Source organism: Leuciscus leuciscus, assembly GCF_965113295.1.
Source record: "Leuciscus leuciscus genome assembly, chromosome: 23".
In the NCBI taxonomy this organism is placed as follows: Eukaryota; Metazoa; Chordata; class Actinopteri; order Cypriniformes; family Leuciscidae; genus Leuciscus; species Leuciscus leuciscus.
Genome location: NC_138747.1, coordinates 32,399,742 through 32,423,629, shown reverse-complemented (window position 1 = coordinate 32,423,629; position 23,888 = coordinate 32,399,742). Strand labels below are relative to the sequence as shown.

Sequence of the window (23,888 nt, the reverse complement as noted above, 5' to 3'; positions counted from 1 at the left end):
CAGCAATGACTTGGAGCCGGACGTGACCAGCAACGACTTGGAGCCGGGCGTGACCAGCAATGACTTGGAGCCGGGCGTGACCAGCAACGACTTGGAGCCGGGCGTGATCAGCAACGACTTGGAGCCGGGCGTGATCAGCAACGACTTGGAGCCGGGCGTGACCAGCAACGACTTGGAGCCGGGCGTGATCAGCAACGACTTGGAGCCGGGCGTGATCAGCAACGACTTGGAGCCGGGCGTGATCAGCAACGACTTGGAGCCGGGCGTGACCAGCAACGACTTGGAGCCGGGCGTGATCAGCAACGACTTGGAGCCGGGCGTGATCAGCAACGACTTGGAGCCGGGCGTGACCAGCAACGACTTGGAGCCGGGCGTGATCAGCAACGACTTGGAGCCGGGCGTGACCAGCAACGACTTGGAGCCGGGCGTGATCAGCAACGACTTGGAGCCGGGCGTGATCAGCAACGACTTGGAGCCGGGCGTGACCAGCAACGACTTGGAGCCGGGCGTGATCAGCAATGACTTGGAGCCGGGCTTGATCAGCAAAGACTTGGAGCCGGGCGTGATCAGCAATGACTTGGAGCCGGGCGTGACCAGCAATGACTTGGAGCCGGGCGTGATCAGCAACGACTTGGAGCCGGGCGTGATCAGCAACGACTTGGAGCCGGGCGTGACCAGCAACGACTTGGAGCCGGGCGTGATCAGCAACGACTTGGAGCCGGGCGTGACCAGCAACGACTTGGAGCCGGGCGTGATCAGCAACGACTTGGAGCCGGGCGTGATCAGCAACGACTTGGAGCCGGGCGTGACCAGCAACGACTTGGAGCCGGGCGTGATCAGCAATGACTTGGAGCCGGGCTTGACCAGCAAAGACTTGGAGCCGGGCGTGATCAGCAATGACTTGGAGCTGGGCTTGATCAGCAACGACTTGGAGCCGGGCGTGACCAGCAATGACTTGGAGCCGGGCGTGATCAGCAACGACTTGGAGCCGGGCGTGACCAGCAACGACTTGGAGCCGGGCGTGATCAGCAACGACTTGGAGCCGGGCGTGATCAGCAACGACTTGGAGCCGGGCGTGACCAGCAACGACTTGGAGCCGGGCGTGATCAGCAATGACTTGGAGCCGGGCTTGATCAGCAAAGACTTGGAGCCGGGCGTGACCAGCAACGACTTGGAGCCGGGCTTGATCAGCAATGACTTGGAGCCGGGCGTGACCAGCAATGACTTGGAGCCGGGCTTGATCAGCAATGACTTGGAGCCGGGCGTGACCAGCAATGACTTGGAGCCGGGCGTGACCAGCAACGACTTGGAGCCGGGCGTGACCAGCAATGACTTGGAGCCGGGCGTGACCAGAAACGACTTGGAGCTGGGCTTGATCAGCAACGACTTGGAGCCGGGCGTGACCAGCAATGACTTGGAGCCGGGCGTGACCAGCAATGACTTGGAGCCGGGCGTGACCAGAAATGACTTGGAGCTGGGCTTGATCAGCAATGACTTGGAGCTGGGCTTGATCAGCAATGACTTGGAGCCGGGCGTGACCAGCAATGACTTGGAGCCGGGCGTGATCAGCAATGACTTGGAGCCGGGCGTGACAAGCAACGACTTGGAGCCGGGCGTGATCAGCAATGACTTGGAGCCGGGCGTGATCAGCAATGACTTGGAGCCGGGCGTGATCAGCAATGACTTGGAGCCGGGCTTGATCAGCAACGACTTGGAGCCGGGCGTGACCAGCAACGTCTTGGAGCCGGGTGTGACCAGCAACGACTTGGAGCCGGGCGTGACCAGCAATGTCTTGGAGCCGGGCGTGACCAGCAACGACTTGGAGCCGGGCGTGACCAGCAATGTCTTGGAGCCGGGCGTGACCAGCAATGACTTGGAGCCGGGCGTGATCAGCAACGACTTGGAGCTGGGCTTGATCAGCAATGACTTGGAGCCGGGCGTGATCAGCAATGACTTGGAGCCGGGCGTGATCAGCAATGACTTGGAGCCGGGCGTGACAAGCAACGACTTGGAGCCGGGCGTGATCAGCAATGACTTGGAGCCGGGCGTGATCAGCAATGACTTGGAGCCGGGCGTGATCAGCAATGACTTGGAGCTGGGCTTGATCAGCAACGACTTGGAGCCGGGCGTGACCAGCAATGTCTTGGAGCCGGGCGTGACCAGCAACGACTTGGAGCCGGGCTTGACCAGCAATGTCTTGGAGCCGGGCGTGACCAGCAACGACTTGGAGCCGGGCGTGACCAGCAATGACTTGGAGAATCTGGACGACTTAAACGTATAGTGAATCAAAAGGTATCCAGCCAGGGATAATGCGATGATGTGTTGTGCGTGACTCTTCAGCTCTGCCCACAGCACACCTCCAGGAGCTCGGCTGTTTTTTGGAAAAAGAATCGGTACAGCGTATCTTTCTTTTATAAATCTGATAATACTAAAGACTCTTTGGAGATATGAAGGATGCAAAACATAATTACCACACAAACCAGATACCAGTGTTGTAACCCCTCAGAATCTACTCGTGCACTAGTCCGTTACACGCACCCCCCCAAATCACACTCCTATCTGGGTCACGCGGCACTAATGTACCCGGGCCGACTCGCACCCGCCCCGAGGCCAGGGGAGCGAGCTTTACAGCGCTTTACTAACTGGCCTCCATTACACCGGCTTGGACCAGTTAGATACCAGAACGTGCTCTACAACAAACCTACAAACAAAAGCTGGTTTTAGCTGGATTATCTACCAGGAATGAACCACTGTTATTTCAAATGTACCTTGCTGTGCAAGTAATTTTATTTTGTTTGCATTGGCTAATCTAATAAATATTTCGATTTTAAAGCTTTTTTTTAAACCAACACTTACACATACCCAATTACACTTTCTGTACTATAGTGTTATTTAGGTCTAGTGTTGGTTTTTACCTATGCTGGCCCAGCAGAATCTCACGCAGGGAACCAGCCAAAATTCTTTAAAAAAAATAACATTAAAATTAAAAACGGTAATACTTTACAATAAGGTTCATTAGTTAACATTAGTTAACTACCTTAGTTAACATGAGCAAAGAATGACCAATACTTCTACAGCATTTATTAATCTTAGTTAATTTACTAATACGTTATTAAAATCAATGGTTGTATTTGTTAACATTAGTTAATGCACTGTGAACTAACATGAACAAACAATAAATAGCTATATTTTTATTAACTAACATTAAGGAATATTAATTTTCCGAAGTGCTTTCCTCTTCCTCAGTATGTATGAAATTGAGTCATTTTTTGCACATGAAAAAAAGAGAAAAAAAGAAAGAAAAAAACATTGCAAGGAACTGGGCCACCTTCAGGTTAACACACCATCTATATTCATACTAATATATATATATAATATATTCATATTTAGATTTTAAAGCTTTTTTTTTAAACCAACACTTACACATACCCAATTACACTTTCTGTACTATAGTGCTATTTAGGTCTAGTGTTGGTTTTTACCACTGCACCAGAATCCTATGCTGGCCCAGCAGAATCTCACGCAGTGAACCAGACAAAAAAAATTAAAATAAAAAACGGTAATACTTTACGATAAGGTTCATTAGTTAACATTAGTTATGTACCTTAGTTAACATGACCTAAGAATGAACAATAATTCTGCAGCATTTATTAATCTTATTCATTTTAACATTTACTAATATGTTATTAAAGTCAATGGTTGTATTTGTTAACATTAGTTAATGCACTGTCAACTAACATGAACAAACAATAAATAGTTATATTTTTATAAACTAACATTAAGGAATATGAATTTTCCGAAGTGCTTCCTCTTCCTGAGAATGTATGGAATTGAGTCATTTTTTGCACACACACACAAAAAAAAGAACAAAACCATTGCAAGGAACTGGGCCACCTTCAGGTTAACACACCATCTATATTCATACACCATACACACTCTTTTAAAATGACAATGACTTTATCATAAATGATGAATGGATGCATGAAAACAATGAATACTATTTAACAGAAAAAGGATCATCTGCAATAACTAAGATAACAAATGAAACATTATTGGTCCATTCAACATCAACAAAGGCAGTACAAAATAAAGAGATTGTTTCATCCGAGCTTTTACAGCATTGACTGTGAAAAGCCGTGAAAAAGATTTGTCAAAAAAAAAAGGACCCAAAAAATGACAGAAACAAAGAAACTATAAGAGACTAAATGACAGACCAATTCAAAATACTAATTAATACAACATGCAGAAATGTGACATGCCAAAAAATGTAATAATAAAAAAAAATCAATGTTTGATGTGTCATGACACGCCACAGACGCTCGGCTCTTTACTGATGTTAAATCCTCATCCGTTTCTTCCTCATTTGTCCTCTGTAGTGCCATCATAATTCTACAGGCCAATTCATTAGAAGAACTAAGAGAGGAAAGAGCAGATTAGATACTCTGCACCTGTCGGTTTTACACATTTCAAATAAATATATTTTACTAGGCATGTGTGTAACATCAGGATACAGTTGAAATGATTTGAATAAATGCCTTAGCTAACAATGCATATCCTGGCCTACCATGTGCAAAACACTGATAAGAGCATAAACCCTGTGTGTGTGTGTGTGTGTGTGTGTGTGTGTGTGTGTGTGTGTGTGTGTGTGTGTGTGTGTGTGTGTGTGTGTGTGTGTTGGATACATTTATTTATCTAAACAACATTTAGGACTGATAGGCAATGGCCATGTCGCAGCTTAAAACATGTATTTGATGAAGGCAAAATGTCAGTATAGAACAAATGTCACAGATATGTGGCGTACACCTTCATTAAGGCTTAACATTTTGCTTTAGGGCAGTACAAATAATAATGTTAATAATAATAATCCATACTTTTTTTTTTTTTTTTTGTGCCAGTTGAATTTTGGCTCTTAGTTATTAGGCTTCCAGGCTTGTCTCTGAAGTAATGCTTTATTGAAACAGATTTATTGTAGTTTGCGCTGAGCCTGAAGTGGATTCCCTCCAGCACATCTGTCTCTGGTTCAGACGACCCCTAACGTCTCGCCCTGATCAACCCCCCACCAGACTACATTTAACATGCCAAATTGGATCCACAAGCACAAGCTATTATATCACAGCGGTGGTGAATGTGGGCCACGGGGAATATCACAGTATGGAAATCTGCGATGTAACCTCTAGGCTGAATCATATGGACATCAGTTAAAATATCAAATAATTGAGGAACAGACTTCCAATGAAATAGCATGTGTGATTGCATTCTGAATTGAAATAATTTATGACTGTGAGCGTGCATTTAATTTTATCATCAGATTTTGGTATATAAATAATTTGTTGTTCCATTTGACAATCAGAACTAGTTTAATAACGCAGCTCTATTGGGACTATTAAGGGGTTAATAGGAGATGAATGATCATTTCTGGACAGAATCCACCAGTGCATCTATTAATCCATGAACAGGTCAGAGGAAACCATTATAATCACGCTTCTTGTCTCATATACATAATCAATCTGAGCACCTAAAAACTAGAAATTGCAAATTTATATATGATTTTTAATGATCAAAGCTTTAATGTTTGTGCACCCAAACACTTTCTTCTGCTCCTTTTATTTAGCAATGTCATAACAAGAGAAAATGATAAATAATAATATTAATTAAACTAACTTAACCCTAAAATGAAATTTTGACAAGCACCAAATAATTATTTGACACAAGACATAAAGCACACATTATAATCTATAATACTTTATTTTATTTTTAAATCAGATAACATATGGCAATCATGCTTTTATATAACACCATCTAAAGACATTTATTATATATATATTTTCTTTACATATAATATTTTACATTAGGCCCAAACAGTTAGAAATATACAAAACAATATTTTGTTCGACTAGACATATTATCTATTTGTCTTATAATCTTCCATCATTGTTATTCATTTGTTATTACTATTCTTTTTTACATTTCATAAAGATATGTGCTTTAGTTTCTGAGATCGATGCATTATTGCAGTAAACAGCAAATAATATAAGGTTCTTCAACAAGACAAAAACCTCAAAACGGACATCCACAGGTACTTTTACACGGTACAGTTTTACAACATTGTTTCAGAGAGAAATCTGATGAATGCTAAATTTATACAATTTCACCCCAAAAAAAAAAAAAAAAAAAAAAAAAACTCTTATTGATTGCACATTTTCATCAGACGTCTTGCAGAGAATAAATCGACTAATTAATCCAGATGTCTGTCACATGTAAGCTGCCGTAGAAGCAAACTAACAGTGCTCAGATTCGGAGACCTTTGTGGCTTGTGAACTTAAAGCTTTGTGCTTTTCACCAGTGGCATTTCAAAATAAAACAGTGGAAATAAAACACTCGCTTCTCTCTGTCTCTCACATGCACACACACACACAAACACACACACACACACGCACACACACACGTATATGCCTTTATATTATTTAATGTAAATGATTTATTGCCCAACTAGTCTGTAGATTTAAAAAGAACATAATTTTCCTTCACATTTTCCTCATTCGAACGACGGCTTTGTCTGTTTTTGACACATAGTGCTGGTTTTCAACAAAAATGACCCTAGAAACCATGGCAACAGACTATAGCTTCTGCTCAGGACTGATTATTCGCTGAAGGCTGCTCACAGCTATAATCGTTTTCGATCCAGGAGAGCAAATTTTGGTCACTTTCGCCATTTTTCCTGAGGAGTGGCACGCAAATGTGGTGAGCAGGATTAACAGTGGTTTGGCGGGGTACGTCTGCCCCCCAAAAAAAACGATTTTTCGGACCCTGTGCAGTGATACGGTGCGACGCGAAACAGTTTTTCAGATCTGTCAGTAGCATAAACATGAATTTGGTCCTTCTTACTCTTACATAGAAAACATGTACTAAAATGATTCTAAAAAACACATACAAAGTTATTTTTTTGTCTTAGAAAAGAAATGAAAAAAAATTCGTAACAGTCTTTTTTGACGTCAATTTGCCCCCGCGGCTGGTAATGCACGACGGCCCGGGGCGTTTGTAAACCCAAATCCATACTGGTCTTGTGCTTTTCAGGGTTTGGCCCGAGGGCTAAACGGGAGAAAGGGCTGTTTGAAACTCTAGAGTCTTGAAAAGTGTATTCTGGCTATTTAACCTTGACGTCCAAGATTCAGTCTCGGCCCGTTGCACACTCCCATGTTCTTACTCTCTGCTTTTATATAGCTATATAGATATAGTATATATTTATATATTTTTTTTTCAGATACAATCAGATACAATTCAATTCTAACCTACAACTGCATTTTAATACATTAATTACATGTAATATCAAATTAACACTGCGCTGTTGGAATTACATTGGGACGCCAAATCTTGAATTATCATTTAAATCCTGTGCTTACACTGTGACCCTTTGTTTTTTTTTGTTTTTAGAAAGACTAATATCTTGCATATGAAATACAGATTAACCATAGAACATTGCTGGATAGATTTTTTTAGACCATACGTATATATATATATGTGTGTACCAAAAGAAGTCAAACTGTAATCAGGTTGGTTTTCCCTCGGAGGTAGGTGAATATACTTTAGACGTGGAAGTCCTTGGTTGTGATCGACTCTTTAATTCTCTCTCTGAACGCTGACCTTTGATAATTCGGGTGAAGCGGGAGGACGGTGGTTAGATGTAGGCCTCGTCGTTGGCTGGGATGGGGTTTTCCGGTTGTTGTTCGGGTCCGTTCTCTTGAGTCCGGACCACCGATGTGGGCTGAATCATTATCCGAAGGCGCTGCAAACGGGAAGGAAAGTCGTCAGCTGCCATTTCGGGAAACACAAACTACAATCTAAAATCCTTTGTGGGATTGATGGACATTGATTTTATTTTTTTTATTTTTTTTTAACCATTTATTTTCATTTAAATTTAAATCGATTTTTTATTTTATTTATCCAGTTATAATGAAAAATGTAAATGCTGTTTAAACTTGTGTTTTGATAAATAAAATTACAACTACACTAAAAATGCTGGGTGGTTTGAACCCATGGTTGGGGCAAATATGGACGAACCCAATCATTGGTTTACGTTTAATTTAATCAACTAGCAGACGCTTTTATCCAAAGCGACTTACAAATGAGGAGAGCAATAGAACCAGTTAATTTAACAGTAGGACAACAATATGCAAGTGCTTTGACCCTTCCCAGTTAAATCTAACGCAGTTTTTTATTTTTTAGATTCAAGATGAATGGCGTGCTCAATTCCTTTTGAGTTTGATTTGGGTGCTCTTCGGTCCAAGGTAGAACATCTAAGAGGTAGTCTAGAGAAATGATTCTCTGATAACCAAGGCACTCCTTAATTAAAATGTCTTTATTACAAAATTGACATGTCTAACTGGACAACTTTTTGTCTAACTGGCAGTTTTTTATTTAATAGAAGAGAAGTGAAAGTAAAGAGAAAATAAAGTGTTAGTATTAGTGGATCAAGTGTTGCCGAATTTTAAATAAAACATTTTAAACCAATGGTTGGGTTTGTCCATATTTGACCCAAACTTGGGTTGAATCAATCCAGGATTTTTTAGATTGTACAGTAAAGAACGTACTAATGCAAGAGTGAAAGCAGAAATCATGACCTTGATTGGTACAATTAGGATGTAATTGAAGCCAAATCTAAAATAGAGTGTCAGGATTGTCAGAAGCTACAACCACAGTGACCTGAGATTGGTGCTCTTTATTCCCAATCACCAGTCTTGGAAACCTGAGGTAGTGAGAAACACCAGCAGCAAAATCTCTCATTTCTACAATCAGTCCAAGTCGTTGATTGCACGCTCAAATGGCAAGAAGTGAAGACTAATTGATGCAATTAAAATGAATCCAATAGCCACGAAATAGAAACAGTGCATGCTTCGCCCCATGCTGGAACATCTGCGTTAATAATGCATGCAATCCGAATCAATTCCCCCACTGTCGTCAGTGGAGAGACTTTCATGTTCCCTGACACCTGCACCTGTGGCTGCGAGGACATGCAGACGGCAGCGATACCTCTTTATATGAGCCCTTCAGGGTGAGGAACATGTAGCCCATGTATCCCGGGATCAGAACCATGGATGACAGGGCCATGCACCAGCCCACGCCTTGCCCCCACTTCGGGAACACGTAATTGTTCAGTTTAAGCGGGACCATCTGAACGGCGCTGAAGATGAACACACCCTACGACAGGAGGAACACACATCAGTCTGTATGTGCATCTCGATGATGCTCCCAGTGCACAGAGACTCGGTGGATCAACTTACCCCCACAATCAAAGGAGTGAAAACGACCCAGCACAGCTTCCACCAAATGCAGGGCTGGTAGCCAATCATCTCCTCAATATTGCCGTAGAATTTATTGACACCTGCAACCGGCACAAAACAAGAATTAAGAGGCGAGTTACACGGTTACAATCGGGGTGTGCACGAATATTCGATCTGTAACGATTCCGTCATGTCACGATTCGATACATATCGCGATACTGAACTCACGATACGATATTATTGCGATACTCCAAGACATTTGATTGACTGTTTATTTATTATTCTGTTGATTAAAATGCTAAATTTGGTATTATATTGTGTGTGTAGATGAATGGGTTTGAATTTGGTGTTAATAACCCAACGCACAGGACAATAGAGACACCAGAATAACAATATTCATGATTATTTTACACGAATATGCTTTCACTGTCACTGACTAGATATATTTATAATAATGTAGGACACTTGTACTGGTAACATCAGACATTTGGCATTATCAGGACACACACATATTCCAACATTGCATTATTATACATTATATTCAACATTATATATAGTAGTTTAATGTAGTTCTGACACTAAAACTCTGTAAACTTGAATTTTCTCAAACAGTAATTTTTTTTTTTGGGTGATGTACACAATACATATTGACAATATCCACAATACATATTGTTGCATTTTTGTATTGCAATATATTTTGACACGATATATTGTTACTTACACCCCTAGTCATTATTATTCTAAACATAAAGTTGCTTTGCTGGTCGTAAATCCATGATAAATCCCCAGCACTAAAACTCGCAGTTATACCTGTCTGCACTGGGTGGCGCTGTGGAGCGTGTTTAACAAGTGGATTGTATTTGATCTCATAATGTTTTCGTGAAGTTTGGAATTACTTACATGATGAAAATGAATCTTACAAATGATTAAAACGTTCGCGCAGAGCTCAAATGCTTTTGTTCTTTATATTTTTGTTTACACATATTGTTTCACGTTTTCAACTTAAATAAAACCTTAAGATATAATGCAAGCTTGTTGTGTATATTGGCTAATCGGAAACTTGTTCAGAAATGGTGACAAAAACTTGATGAATAAAGAAATAACATCTTTCTAGTTAAACGTCATTTAAATAAATGAATATTTGAATATTCGATTTTTATGAGCTTCTATATTTGAATGCAATATTTGTGAAAAATGGCCATTCCTAGTGACAATGCATGAGCAGTTTGTGGAGGATTACTGGAGGTCTGCGCCGCGCTTCATAAATGCAAATATAGAATGGTGCTGTAGTTTGCATAATCAAGCCTGCCATGCACAACAATTAAGATTCTACAGGTTCATATTCATTCAAATCAACTGACTGTGGAAATGAGTCTGGCACCGAGATTAGCATGAATTATATTATCTGTGATAATAATTAGCATGCGTTGTGTGTTGTGTCTGGATGTGAAGAATAAAAAGCAAATGAATTAATAATTACAAAAACCTATAAGCAAAGCATTCTTTGATTTCAATGACTCACTGTGGTGTGATAAACAGATTACCATATTTCAGATGTATTCACTTCATTTTCACAAAAATATTTTAAAATGCATGTTAAATGTCAGATCATGCTTGAAATATCAACTTCTCAACAATGTAATATCGGCTTGGAAAAACAGGAAATGCATCGATTTATTATCATTTTCTGCCATATTTACCATAGAACCAGGATATGGAGACGCATTCAAAGAAGACCAGGAACAGCAAACACATTCCACTGGCAGAATAGTAGTCAAAGAGTTTGAACACGTAGAGACCACCCTGTGGAGAGAAGGATCGCCATGGTTAGCAAGCCGTGCGGATCAGATTGGTTTAGAAAGCCGCGCTCATCTAGTTAGCAGTGTTAGCGGGTTTCAACATGTTACATGGTCACAGCGACGACAATCAGCAAAACAAGCGTTCTCTTCTCTGCTTTGTTGAGTCACATGACTGGCCTGACATGTATGAGTTGCTGTATTACCACATGCACTTGTGTTCTTTATTAAGGTCAACATGTTAACAACCCGTTTTACTTCTGTAATGTGAAGCATTTCTAAGTTAAAATGCGAGTTCAGGAAGAGAAAAACCAACAGAAATGGACTGGACCATGGCATTGTAGTGCATTGTCCAATCATAGACAATCATTACTTCATGCTGACTTTAAAAGACAAATCCAAAAAGCCTTATTCCATTATTTTCCTGTACATAATTTTATTTTATTTTATTAAACATACAATAAATGATCAAAATGTATATAAAAAAGTAATAACTTTTTTTTTTTTTTTTTTGCATGTTCAGGAAGAAGAACGACCCAATAGAAATGGACTGGATCATGACAAGTTTAAGTGCATTGTCCAATCATATACAATCATTATTTTATGCTGACTTTAAAAGACAAACCCAGAAAGCCTTATTCCATTATTTTCCTGTACATATCTAATCTCACCCTAAAGTTTAAGTCAGGGACTATAACACAGCTGTATTTATGTACTGAATAATAATAATTCCTCGATTTGTTAGCGTTTATATAACAGTTTGAGGTTATATAGTGGCTGAACACTTCAGATTCATCTCATATCCCAGCAGAAAACACTCAAATGCTTCTGTCCCATTAATGCAACTTCGAGAGCTCTTATCCTGCCCTTCTTATGTATTTTTACCATATATCCTGTTACACGCTTTGGAATAGCATCAGCCTCCAGCTCTTTTCAGAGCGCGATGTGAAACCGGTGTAAAGATGAGATGTGTGCGTTCACCTGTGTGATGTTCGACAGGCCGATCAGATACGACACCAGGCACACGACAGCGATGAAGATCTCTCGTCTTCCTCGTAACAAACGGGGAAACTCGTCCACAAGAGCCGTGATGAATCCCTCCACCGTACAGAACTACACACAACACAACAGCATTTGGTTTAAAAGATATATGGAGATTGAAAACATGTGCTTGATTTGGTCATCTCTAAATAGACTGGTTTTATTCAAGTCAGAAATACTGTCTGAATTCAGAATATCATGCTTCACTTTAAAGGGTTGAATGAATATGAATATTCTGCCATTATTTACTCTCCCTCATGTCGTTCCAAACCTGTAAGACTTTCGTTCATCTTTGAAACACAAATGGAGATTTTCAATGAAATCTGAGAGATTTCTGCTCCTCCATTGACAGGCTACGCAACTACCACTTTAGGTAAAGTGATAAATTAATGCATCATTAAAGCAGCACTAGGTAACTTTTCAACCTTCATAATATATTTCCAAGACTCTTGTGATGGTACATCGACTTACAATAGGTTGAATGACATGTCTGCCATAGCCTGACGGGGTCTGTATCGTTTTTAATCGTACTTTTAAACTTCGGGGTTCGGGTAGTAACCCCCGCACACACAAAAGAACTACAAAATTCGACTGCTTTACGGCATAGGCTACCTCACTTCCCCCAACACGTCCTCACATGCTGTTGGACTTGTAAGTATATTGCTTATATTGTATATCACTCGGACAAGCTTTCACTCGTTGGTGTGAGCTAAAAAGCACCTGGCGTTCTTGTTGATGGATTAGTAACTTAGACATCTTCGGAGGCTAGCTGTGCTTGTTCGATGTCCGACGATTTGTAACGCGTTGTGTTTATTCCCCAATCGAACTCGTGTAACTGTCTGTCACACGTTCTACCGTCCACAGCATTACTTGATAGACAAAAATAGGACAAGAATGAGCATCAAATAGAAACAACCAGCTTACGGGGTGTTCGAGGCACACATACAATACAGACTGCCGACAGTTAAACAGGGCGCGCGCAGCTCTTAAAGGGGCCACACCTTATTTCCACTCGTTACAGCTTCCATCCGACTGAACAGGGACCGGTATACAGGGGGGAGGGGATCAGGCCGTGAGTGAAGAGACTGCTCTGCGTGAGTGGTATTTACGACAGTAACGTTAAATACAAGTAGTCCACAGCGACTCTAGGGGTCGTTGTTTGACCAAAACGGAAATCTTACCTAGTGGGGCTTTAAAATAATCCATGTGACTCCAGTGTTTTAACCTCAATTTTATCATTTGTTTGCACAAAAAACAAAACAACCACCATAATTTACCACTTTACATTTACATTTATGCATTTGGCAGACGTGACTTACATTGCATTTCAAGAACACATTTACATTCTCATCAGTTCTTTGTTTATAAAATATGAATCTCCAACAACGTCTTCTCTCGCGTCAACACAACATGCAGCGCGGTGCTCTCGTGATTGCATGTTTGTGATTAATATTTTGTAAATAAAGTGGTAAATTATGTTTTTTGCACAAACAAATCACTCGTGTTGCTTCATAAAACTGAGGCTAAACCACTGGTCACATAGATTACTTTATGATGCATTGACCACCTGGAAGTGGTAGTTGCGTAGTCTGTCAATAAATGGACAATAATCTCTCAGATATCATCTTAAAGATCTTCATTTGTGTTCTGAAGATGAACAAAGTCATTTTTGTGTGAACGATCCCTTCAGGACATTAAACAGCTGTGATTTTAAGGGTCAGAAAGTTGAACATGCACTGCACATTTCTACTAAAAGTCTGGGATATTTACAGTATCACAGAGAGAGATAATTTGACTTGGATAAATGAAGTACCTCCCTTCTCTAGCGTAGTTTTTCATTTACAAAAGGCTAGAAATGAAAGGCTATAGGCGATATATGCATGCCTGAAAACACATGTACAGGAGTGTGTCTTTACCTGACTGTCAATGCCAAGCATGAGCAACATGGAGAAGAACAGAATGGCCCAGAGAGGCGAGATGGGTAACTGTGTGACGGCCTCGGGATAGGCCAGGAACGCCAGACCCGGCCCTGGACAAAACAACACGCTTAATGCCTTTTCCATGCGTATGATGGCACAGATTTACAGGACTACAGCTGGAACATGTGTGTTTGCCTTTGCTAGTTTCTTCATGGTTTTTGATTGTGTTTCTGGTTACGTGTATTTAAACCCTCTGTTCATTCAGTCTCTTTGTCTGGTATTGTCTATGTTCTGTTTGAATGATTATTGTTCCTGTTATCTCCTGAACGTTCCTCGTTTGATTTATAATGAAATACTTTATTAGTGATATTCCTTTGTCATGGACTTATTAAAGCAACTTAAGACATGACAAAAGTAATATAATATTGAAAAAATAAAACTCTTAATGTTTTATGCACAGCACTTTGCATATTTTTATTGATCAAATGTTTGTTGAAAGGAGATGCTTAACCGCTGGAAAATATCGTAACTGTAAATCTCAAACTAAATATTAAAAATAGCCGATTTATTTACAATCCATTTGATGATGTTTGTAATATTTGCAACCCTGTTACTAAAAACCCTGATATGTCTAGTATTTTCATATTATTATTTCATTAAATATTTTTTGATTATTATTTTTTCTATTTAACAATAAATGAATACAATTTATATACAAGTCGTTTAAAAAAAATATTTGTTTCTGATTTTTTTTTTTTATATACAATAATTTTGGTAGCAGGGTTGATGGTTGATCCTGCAAAATGCATAATTGAGTTAGTTTATTCCTCTTCATGTCATGCTGCGGAAATTAAGGGTCTAAATGATGGAACTTCTGTGTCATAATTTTAAGAGATGTTATTTATTTATTTATTTATATTGTAAAGGGAATAAATAATATAACAGGGTGATGTGCAAAATGTTGGAAAGAGCGGAAAATTACATTTGTTGCTTATTTCAATTAGTTAATAATTAAAAACACATTTTACAGCGATGAACTGAACAGATTATATCAATTTCAGCTTGTTGTATGATTTTGATTTTGGTTATTAGATGCAGTCGTGAAGATTGAGGCCTTATTCATGATTTTTTTGTTACTAGTTACTGTGCTAGGTTCATTTATAATAGTTTGTGACTTTAATGCAAAACAAATAAATAAAAAATCATGCACATACTCATGGAAAGTGCCATTTGTTTGTACAGTCCTGTGCTACCATGAAGTGCAAGACTCCGTATAATTGCTCATTGACTAATAGAGGACACCAGATGCCAAAACACTGTGTAACTTCTAGAAGAAGGTCTATATCCAGTGATCAACTGATGATCAATCCATCATAATTACCTGACGCAGCCACGTCTGCTATGGGCCGATGTGTGATGTGAGCCATGAAACCTACGATAGAGAAAATGACGAACCCAGCGAACATACTGGTGAAGGAATTGATGCAGCAGACGATGATAGAATCTCTGAGAAACAGACGAGAGCATGAAGAGCAACCGTTTAGTTATTTATCCTACACTCTCAAAAATAAAGGTTCTTTACTGGCATTGATGGTTCCATGAAGAACCCATTGCAAAATAAAGAATTAAATATAGAAATGGGAAAAGGGATATTTTAAGAACTGATCACTGAAAGGTTCTTCTATGGCATCACTGCGCAAACCCTTTATTTTTAAGAGAATATTATCTATCTATCACACTGAGGAAGCATTTTGTGTAGGCAAAAACTGTTTCAGAAATGCTTGGCTGATTTGAAATAAAAAACACAAACGACTTGTCAAGCTTGTGTCTGTACAGATCAAATTAGAGTTGCCATTTTGAATGCCCCTTAATAAATCTTACAATTGCTGCATACTTGTAAACATTGTTGTTGAACGAGTTGTAGCTCCCGAGGGCGATGAGAGAGCCCAAACCCAGGCCGTACGAGAAGAAGATCTGAGTGGCAGCGTCCAACCACACCTAAGAAGAGAAATCAGCAGATTATACGCCTGTGAGAACACGTCTATTACGGTAAGATAATTACACAGTGCTCCACCTCGGATTCTTTCAGCTTGCTGAACTCGGGCGTGATGTAGAACAAAATGCCCTCTTTCGCTCCAGGCAGCGTCACTCCACGGATGAACAGGATAAACAGCATGAAATACGGGTATGTCGCTGAGAAATACACCACCTGAAATCCACATGAACAGCCTTGAGGAAAAAGCTTTGATATTGTGCGATAACCATAATCTAAAGAAAAAGCATTTCGAGAGCTGCGTAAAGCATGACATTAGCAGAGATTCTGATCTCAAAGCCTTGATTGCAGGCCTAATTTTACGTTTTTTATTTATTATTCTTAATCAACATGCACCAATGCCACATTTTTCTAAATTTCATAATCATACGTTAACAAACAAGTATTCATCACTTCAATGAGCACATTGTTTCTACATTGTATTATTACATTGTTTAAATTATAAAATTTTTAGCTAACTGTATTTTGTACATGCACATATCTGATATGCATAACTTAGACAGTTATCTCTGATAACAGATCACTGTAAACTGTAATGTGGACTCATGCATTTTCTGTGAAGCTGCTTTGAAAAGATGAGTATTGTGAAAAGTGCTATACAAATAAATGTGAATTGAATTTTTTTAATGTGTGTGTGTGCAAGGGCATTCTTACCTTTCCAGTCCAGCCCACGCCCTTCCAGATGCAAAAATAGACCAGAACCCAGGCGATGGCCAGTGTTATTGCTAGTGGCAGTCTAATCTCTCCCGGCTTCTCCAAACCATCAGTCATCTGATGCATGTTCCGTCTGAGAGAGAATTAACATTATTAGAGAATGCAGATGAATATAACGCATATCTATCAACCCACGTAACCCACAAACAGAGCAAGTCTAATTGCTGATGCACAACATTCAACTAGGGTTGTTTGCCAAAAATAGCACAATAGCCGCATTTTTGAGGAACAACACTGCTTCTTTTACACGGCCGAGGACAAAAGGAAAGTGTTTGCATGTTGCTTGAATACCAAAGCGTTTCACAGAAGCAGAAAAAAGCCCTTACTCCCAGAACTCCACGACGGCGCTCGTCATGTTGATAGTGTTTGGCTGGCTGTAGTTTGAGAAACATTTCTCTGTATTCCAAGGGTTTTCACAAGACTTCCAGGGGAGCTCCTGAAACAGGACATTTCAAACAGGACATTTCATATCTAGTCTAGTCATAATCATGAGCTATTTTAATACCTGACAGCATGTACTTACTGTGGTGAATGAGTTATACAGATAGTAAATTGCCCATGCAATTATGACTATGTAGTAAATGTTAAGCCAGAACGACAGGACTGCTGCTGCCAGGCCAACACCTATGGAAACATGTGCGCTATAATAACCATATTTCAGATCATTTTTGGCAAGGACACAGACTGAAATCCAGCATCATTTACACGCGTCTAAACAGGGTTTATAGTAGTTAATCGTGTTGGTTACCTTTGAACATAGGGGCCAGTTTCCACACTCCGAGACCCCCGATGGACGTGTACTGACCGAGAGACGTTTCCAGAAGAAACAACGGGATCCCAGCAAATACGAGGGTCAAAAAGTAGGGAATCAAGAACGCCCCTATACAGACAGAAGAGTAATATAATGAGACACATTCAAAATATGCATCCGTTTATAAAATCCACTGTTTAGGATCTTTGCGCTTCCAATGATTGCGCATCTCCAGCGCACATGTTATTGTGTGTTATTTTCGAAATCTGATTTTTTTGTTTTTTTTCTTTTTACTCCGTTTGTTTCGAGGGGGGAATACATGGTAAAAACAACCAGGATTTTTTTTTCTTTACCTCCTCCGTTTTTTCCGCATAGATAAGGAAATCTCCAGACATTGCCAAGTCCAATGGCATAGCCAACACATGACAGAAGAAAGTCAAATTTCCCCTGCCACGTTTCTCTGTCAGGAATGTCCTTTTTCTGCTGAACTTTAACCACCAGAGTTTTTGGTTTGTCGTTGGCGGTGGGCGCTTCGTTGACCTCTGTTAGCACGTGTCCATCGGACGCTTTGGTGCCGTTCGTGGCCATGTCTCTGGGTTTGGTCCTGGCGGTCGGACGGAAGAGTTCAGCACCGGTCCACGTAGACAGCAGCTTCGCGGTTCGATTAACCAACGATTAGAGTCAAAAAACGCCAATGAAGCTTGACACTGACCTGGAAACCATTGAGAGAAAGCGTCATTTAGATATACACATTATTGTGTCCGTCACATGCATTTTATTAATACAATAATATTAAGATAAAAAAATTAAAAAAATTGAATAAAATAAGAAGCAAACAGCATAGGCCTACTAAATAACATACAAATTGGTGCATGTGAGTTTAGCGCGCGCGGCATTAAAAGCGCGTCTGTACATATTTCTTTATTTTTACATAACTAAGAATTTATGATGTGCATTTCTGTTATCTAAAAGTTCTCTGCGGTGGTTTGCAAAATAGTTAGGCTACTAGAGGGCAAAGTATTTGCATGTATTTCTGAATTCAAATTATTCAAACGGTGGATTTTAAGTCGTTTTCCCTCGAATCCAAATGACAGATCACACGTTATGTCCAACCGTTCGAATAATGTCGTCAAATTCTAATTTAGAATGTTCTAAGTTCCAAGCGCGCGCAACTCTGGGCTTTTGCAAACGCGTCGCGCGCTCGCGCTGAAACGCGGGCTCAAAAAGTCGAGCTAAACTGTCAACTCGCAGCTTTTTAATCGGACAAATGAGCGTGAGACTAAAATATTGATAAAACAAAAACTAACATACATCCGACTAACATGCACAAGCAAGTCTGAAATGCGCGCACAAACATCGCGTTTTACAAGCATATACAAACTCAGGCAGATGTGTGTTAAAACAGTGCGTTTTAGATGTTCAACTTTCACATGACTCAGATTTTCCCAAAACTATGAAAACAAAAGCATTAAAATGACTAGTTTTATAGCAGTTACATTTGATCTACTTACACCGGAACAGTTGTCCTGCCAGTTTGGTTGCGGCGGCGCGTATCCGTGGGTTCCTCTCAAATTCCAACTCTTGGAATTTTACTTGTCCAAACCAGTGCAAAATGTTTCCATAAAGTCAAGTGGGCAAACAGCTATCCTGAGGGGAAAGGTGAGTGAGAGTCTGGTTGTCTGGTGCTGTCCAGTTGTGTGGTGCTGAAGGACAGGGGAAAGAGCCAGAGACAGGAGCAGCTCCTCTACCGTGAGCGTCCAGAGATGTTACATGAAGCACACACCGTCACTCTCAATGTCAGCTCAAAGTCGACCCTCCCCGAACACAACATCTCCACCACTGAAATCCCAGACACTGCATGGCCACCTTCTCTTCTCAGCGCGTTTTATATGCTTTGTATGTTTTTTTCTTTTTCTTTTTCTTTTTTGACCAACTTGCATTGCTCTGTGTTTGAGAGAGATCGTGTGTTTTATCAATTGACGGACACTGCCCATTCACTGTAATTACGGTTTAATTGTGCAATAATGTTAGTCTTGTCGGAAGTTGCATGCGTTGCACTAATAAACCTGTGAATGCATTTGGCGCAGACAATTTCTTTTATTAAAATACATGAAGAAATGTTACAATTTTAAAGCACAGCCTGTTGTTATTAAACAAATTTGCTAGACAAGAGCAACTTTGACAACATTTTATAGTCGTCACAAATAAATATAGCCAGGCTGATTATTTTTCAGCATGGATGAAAATCCATGACGCATGTAGTTCTGTCAGTTCCAAAATCTTCCAACAAGCCTCGTCAATAGATATTAAACTTCTTACATGTTCTGTTCTGAATTATCGTGTTAATATGGTGTAAAATATATCTAAGCAAAGTTAGCAAAAAAGAAAAAGAAAATAAGAAGCAGATTAGCATTGCATGCACATGCTATTGGGATCAGCCATTAAAAAACCTGCTACAAAAATGACGGTAACTCATATAGTGTCCGTGTTACATGTGATTTTAATTAAGTGCAATGTATTAATGTGAATTACTCAGTACTTGTAATGCAATTACTCTGCAAAATAAACATCAATGTGAAGGGTGATTAAACAGGGGTGAAAAAAAGGGTGATTTAAAAAAAAAAGAAATGACTTCTCTTTGTATATTTTCATAGTTCAAAACTGGAAAGAGCTAAAACAATGCACCACAGCTAAAGGTTTTGGGTTGAAAAAGGCCTGAACTAATTTACTCTCCGAAAAAACAGCAGTTTCCAAAGTGTCAGATTGGGATGACGATGCCAGTCATTCTCTGGATTCTGGTAAACCGTGATAAGGAAGTCAGTCAATAAGGAGAGTCTGGGGGTGGGAGATAAATTGAAAACTGGTCTTATAATCTTCTTAGCTGACTGCCTCCCGAAATAAAATACCCTTGCGGGGAAATCTAAAGGAACACTGTGCTCAGAAGTTAACTCCTATACAACCATAATTTAGTAGTCTGTAATTAGATGTTAAAGCATTCACCGACCAAGAAGTCTTCAGACAAGATGAGAAACATCGATTAAGGATGACAATTGAAAGGTAGAAACAGGTCTTTAGGACTGTCATCTCCAACAGGACCGTTGATCACATCTAACATCTTCATGGTGTTGGTAATCAAATCAGAAAGGGTGAATAAAGAACATTTGGCAGGAGATTTTGACTTTTTAACCTGCAAAAAATAAGCATGAACACAGGACATAATACTGAAGTGTGTCATTTTTTCAGTGTTAATTCAGTTAAATTGGCAGAGACAACTAACACGTGCATTTATGTATACAGGGCTTTCAGGGAATACAGTTTGCTAGAATGTTTGATCCTATAAGAATTGAGCCTATAGGAATGGTTGATTCTGCACAGGTGACTATCAGTAAAGTGCACAGAGATTTTGTGGGACAGGTGCTCAATTAGAAAAAAGGGTATCCTTCTCATAATTATTTATGAAAAATAAAGTTATGTACTCTTGAACATCTTTTGATTACACGAATTAAAGGTGCTGTATGTAGAATACCGAAACTCTTGTAATTAGCGACACCGGTGGCCATTCGGTGAACTGCAGCTCAGATTATAATGCCCTGATATAATCATGTTGAAGATATTTTCATTCTTCCCTCAGAAGTAAAAATAAGTTGGAGATACCTTTGCAGCGATATACTGTTAACGGACGAACTGCTGAGAGCGATGGTTAGATGAATGTGTAAATATGTGCTGTACACTTTCCTCTCAATAACTAAATAAACACAGCGGTGAGAAAACAGCGGTTCAGAAAGCATCTGATCACAGCGATGTGGATGTGTTTACATCAGGTCCACTCATGAGATCATTCAAATTTCACTGTTATGGTTGATTAGTAAGCATATTTGAGACTATAGACTATATAGATCTGGCTATGTGAGACTATAGTTTCAATGACTCCCTTTTCTTTGCATGTCACATTGACATTAGAGTCCAGAATGGCTCTTTCGGCATTAACATGAACATTGTATAAGCATTCGTTCGATTCATGTGTCACTGAACGGAAGAGAGGCTCTCGGGAGCGTAAACGTCACATCCGTTTGATTTCCAGGCAAAAACGTCCCGAATCTTTCACATATAAATCAGTCTACAGGCTTTTAGAGACAGCCTAGGAAGACGGGGAACGTCTCAGTTTTAAATGTTGAGAGAATCATAAGTACAGAGGCGTTGTGTGTGAACATGATGTGTTCTGAACATCTAGACTAAATCTGAGAATTTACTCATCTTACTTGCACAAAAACAGTTTCACTATTCCTCAAAATGAAAAAAATAAAACATAAAAAAACTAATACACTTTATGTATTTAATCTCACTTTATCAACCAATGTCTTTGCTGCTGACCTTCAATCTAAGCAAAAATGACTTTAAATAAACCACATTTGTGTTTTATTTTTTGTTTAACCTGTGTTGAAGTTTCTTCTTCTTCTGCGATCCAGAACGGCAGCACATCAGAACGGTTTGTTTGAGCTGTTTGAGTCTTATTCATTTCACATTTGGTGTGAAAGGGCTTTTTGTTATTGAAAACAAGCAAGCAAGCCCAGCCCAGGGGCCGGCTGCACAAACGGTTAAGACTAGTCTTACAACTCAGTCATCACATTTTTCTTTATGACTGTTCATAACTGTTTTAAGTCAGTTATATAAAAATGTATATTGGTCTAATTTGATACTAGAAAGTAATACTGATTGTCCCTTGACTCAACGCTAGGTGGTCATACTAGTACTTAAGACACAGTCCTAACATAAGGGCTATTTTTATGCAACCGGCCCCAGGTGAAAAAAAGCAACGCAAACGTAACATTACTTTCCATAAACAGTTTCTAAGTGACACAATTAGTAGCTTTTTTTTAGGGAGTACTGCAATATTGTAATGGATTAATTTTTAAAGTAACTTTCCCCAACACTGCAAGCTGTTCAAACATCTGCATCAATAAATAATAAAAATCCATCTTACTAATTATCAAAAACAATTTATACTGAAATTACAATTGCATAAATAATTACACAAGATTAAAGTATTAAATATAACACTTTGAATACAGAAATTTGGAAAATCATTTCTACTAGGATATACATGGGCAACTAATTAACAATATCTTGGTACGTGATAAATGATCAGAATTATGCTAATTCATGAATTAAATTTCCCTTATACCATAGGGGCCAATCCAAAAGAGAGGAAAAACTATTGTACAGCTAATTTATGACTAACATTAAACACGCCACTGTTCACCCATTACTTCTAGCAGCATGACTTCACATCCACGCCACGCCATCTTGTTCCACTTCAGTAAAGCATCAGTGCTGTTGCTCAAACCGTTGCTGTCGTTTGAGAGGCATCAAAGATCAAACTTCTGCGTTTCATTCTCAACAGTGTCGGAGTGGAGGGATGAAAAGCCTGAGCTGATGGCAGATGGTGAGCCAATGAGGGGTGAACTAACCTACTAATGATACAAAATGAAATTTTGCATTTAGAACCCATCTGGTTGATTCTCCCTCTGGGGAAAGAGAGCTCAGACGTAGCCACACATTTGTGGACCTGTAGTGAGAATCAGAGAGTCTGGTGATTGTTGGTGGCACACATGATTACTCAACTGTGCAATGAATCTCATAACAGCAAAGGGTGGCAGTAATTTCCACCTTCTGGACCGGTTATATATCCCTCTGCATGCCAGGGACATGCTTTCTACTGTATACAGTTTGGGTCCCAAATTATACCCCTGTAATTATGGCATCTTTTGTCTAACACTTGATCATTAATGAGCGATTTAGTTGCAAAATTGTTGAGATGTTGAATGCGAAGCTTAGCTCTAAAAAGACAAAAACTCCAAAACCAAACTGGAAATGTATGTAGTGTTTATTGTGTGTTACATTATGAGCTATGCTTATATCCTATATTGATTTGATTTGAATGCTAATCAGCGTGTGCTGTGCTTAATCTGAGATTCTCAGTAAGAAAAGAAAGATTGTTTCTGTGTTCTTATCAAACATATGTACAAGGTGTACAGTATTGGCCAAAAGTGATGTCTGGCTTCACACTTTATTCAGAAGTTATTATAAATATGCATTTAAAATTTGCATATTGCGTAGTTGTCCTTGGTGTCAGTTTGTGATAATGCAATGAAACATGCCAAATTGTGCAGACATCATTTTGGGAAATTTTTAGAACAAGAGAGAACCAATGCAATATTAATAACTAATCATGTTGTATGCTTTTTCCTGACTTCTTTTTGCATTTCTATGCATTTTATTTTAATTGCATAGTAAAATTAAATCTGTAGCTGTAGTTTGCCTTTCTTTTTGCCAAAT

General features: G+C 39.5%; 1 protein-coding gene across 1 annotated transcript; it reads right to left on the bottom strand.

The window, feature by feature from the left end:
• Positions 1-5,726: 5,726 nt before the first annotated feature.
• On the bottom strand, positions 5,727-19,562 carry slc6a1b (solute carrier family 6 member 1b). The gene is made up of 15 exons (XM_082155609.1): positions 19,064-19,562; positions 17,906-18,264; positions 17,550-17,681; positions 17,325-17,425; positions 17,128-17,237; positions 16,742-16,874; positions 16,109-16,243; positions 15,929-16,032; positions 15,416-15,540; positions 14,032-14,144; positions 12,056-12,187; positions 10,979-11,081; positions 9,279-9,379; positions 9,028-9,195; positions 5,727-7,783 (listed from the first exon to the last, which is right to left on the bottom strand). Exons 2-15 carry the CDS (start codon positions 18,138-18,140, stop codon positions 7,676-7,678), a joined length of 1,800 nt encoding a protein of 599 aa, XP_082011735.1. The 5' UTR covers positions 18,141-18,264; positions 19,064-19,562; the 3' UTR covers positions 5,727-7,675.
• Between the last annotated feature and the right edge of the window lie 4,326 nt (positions 19,563-23,888).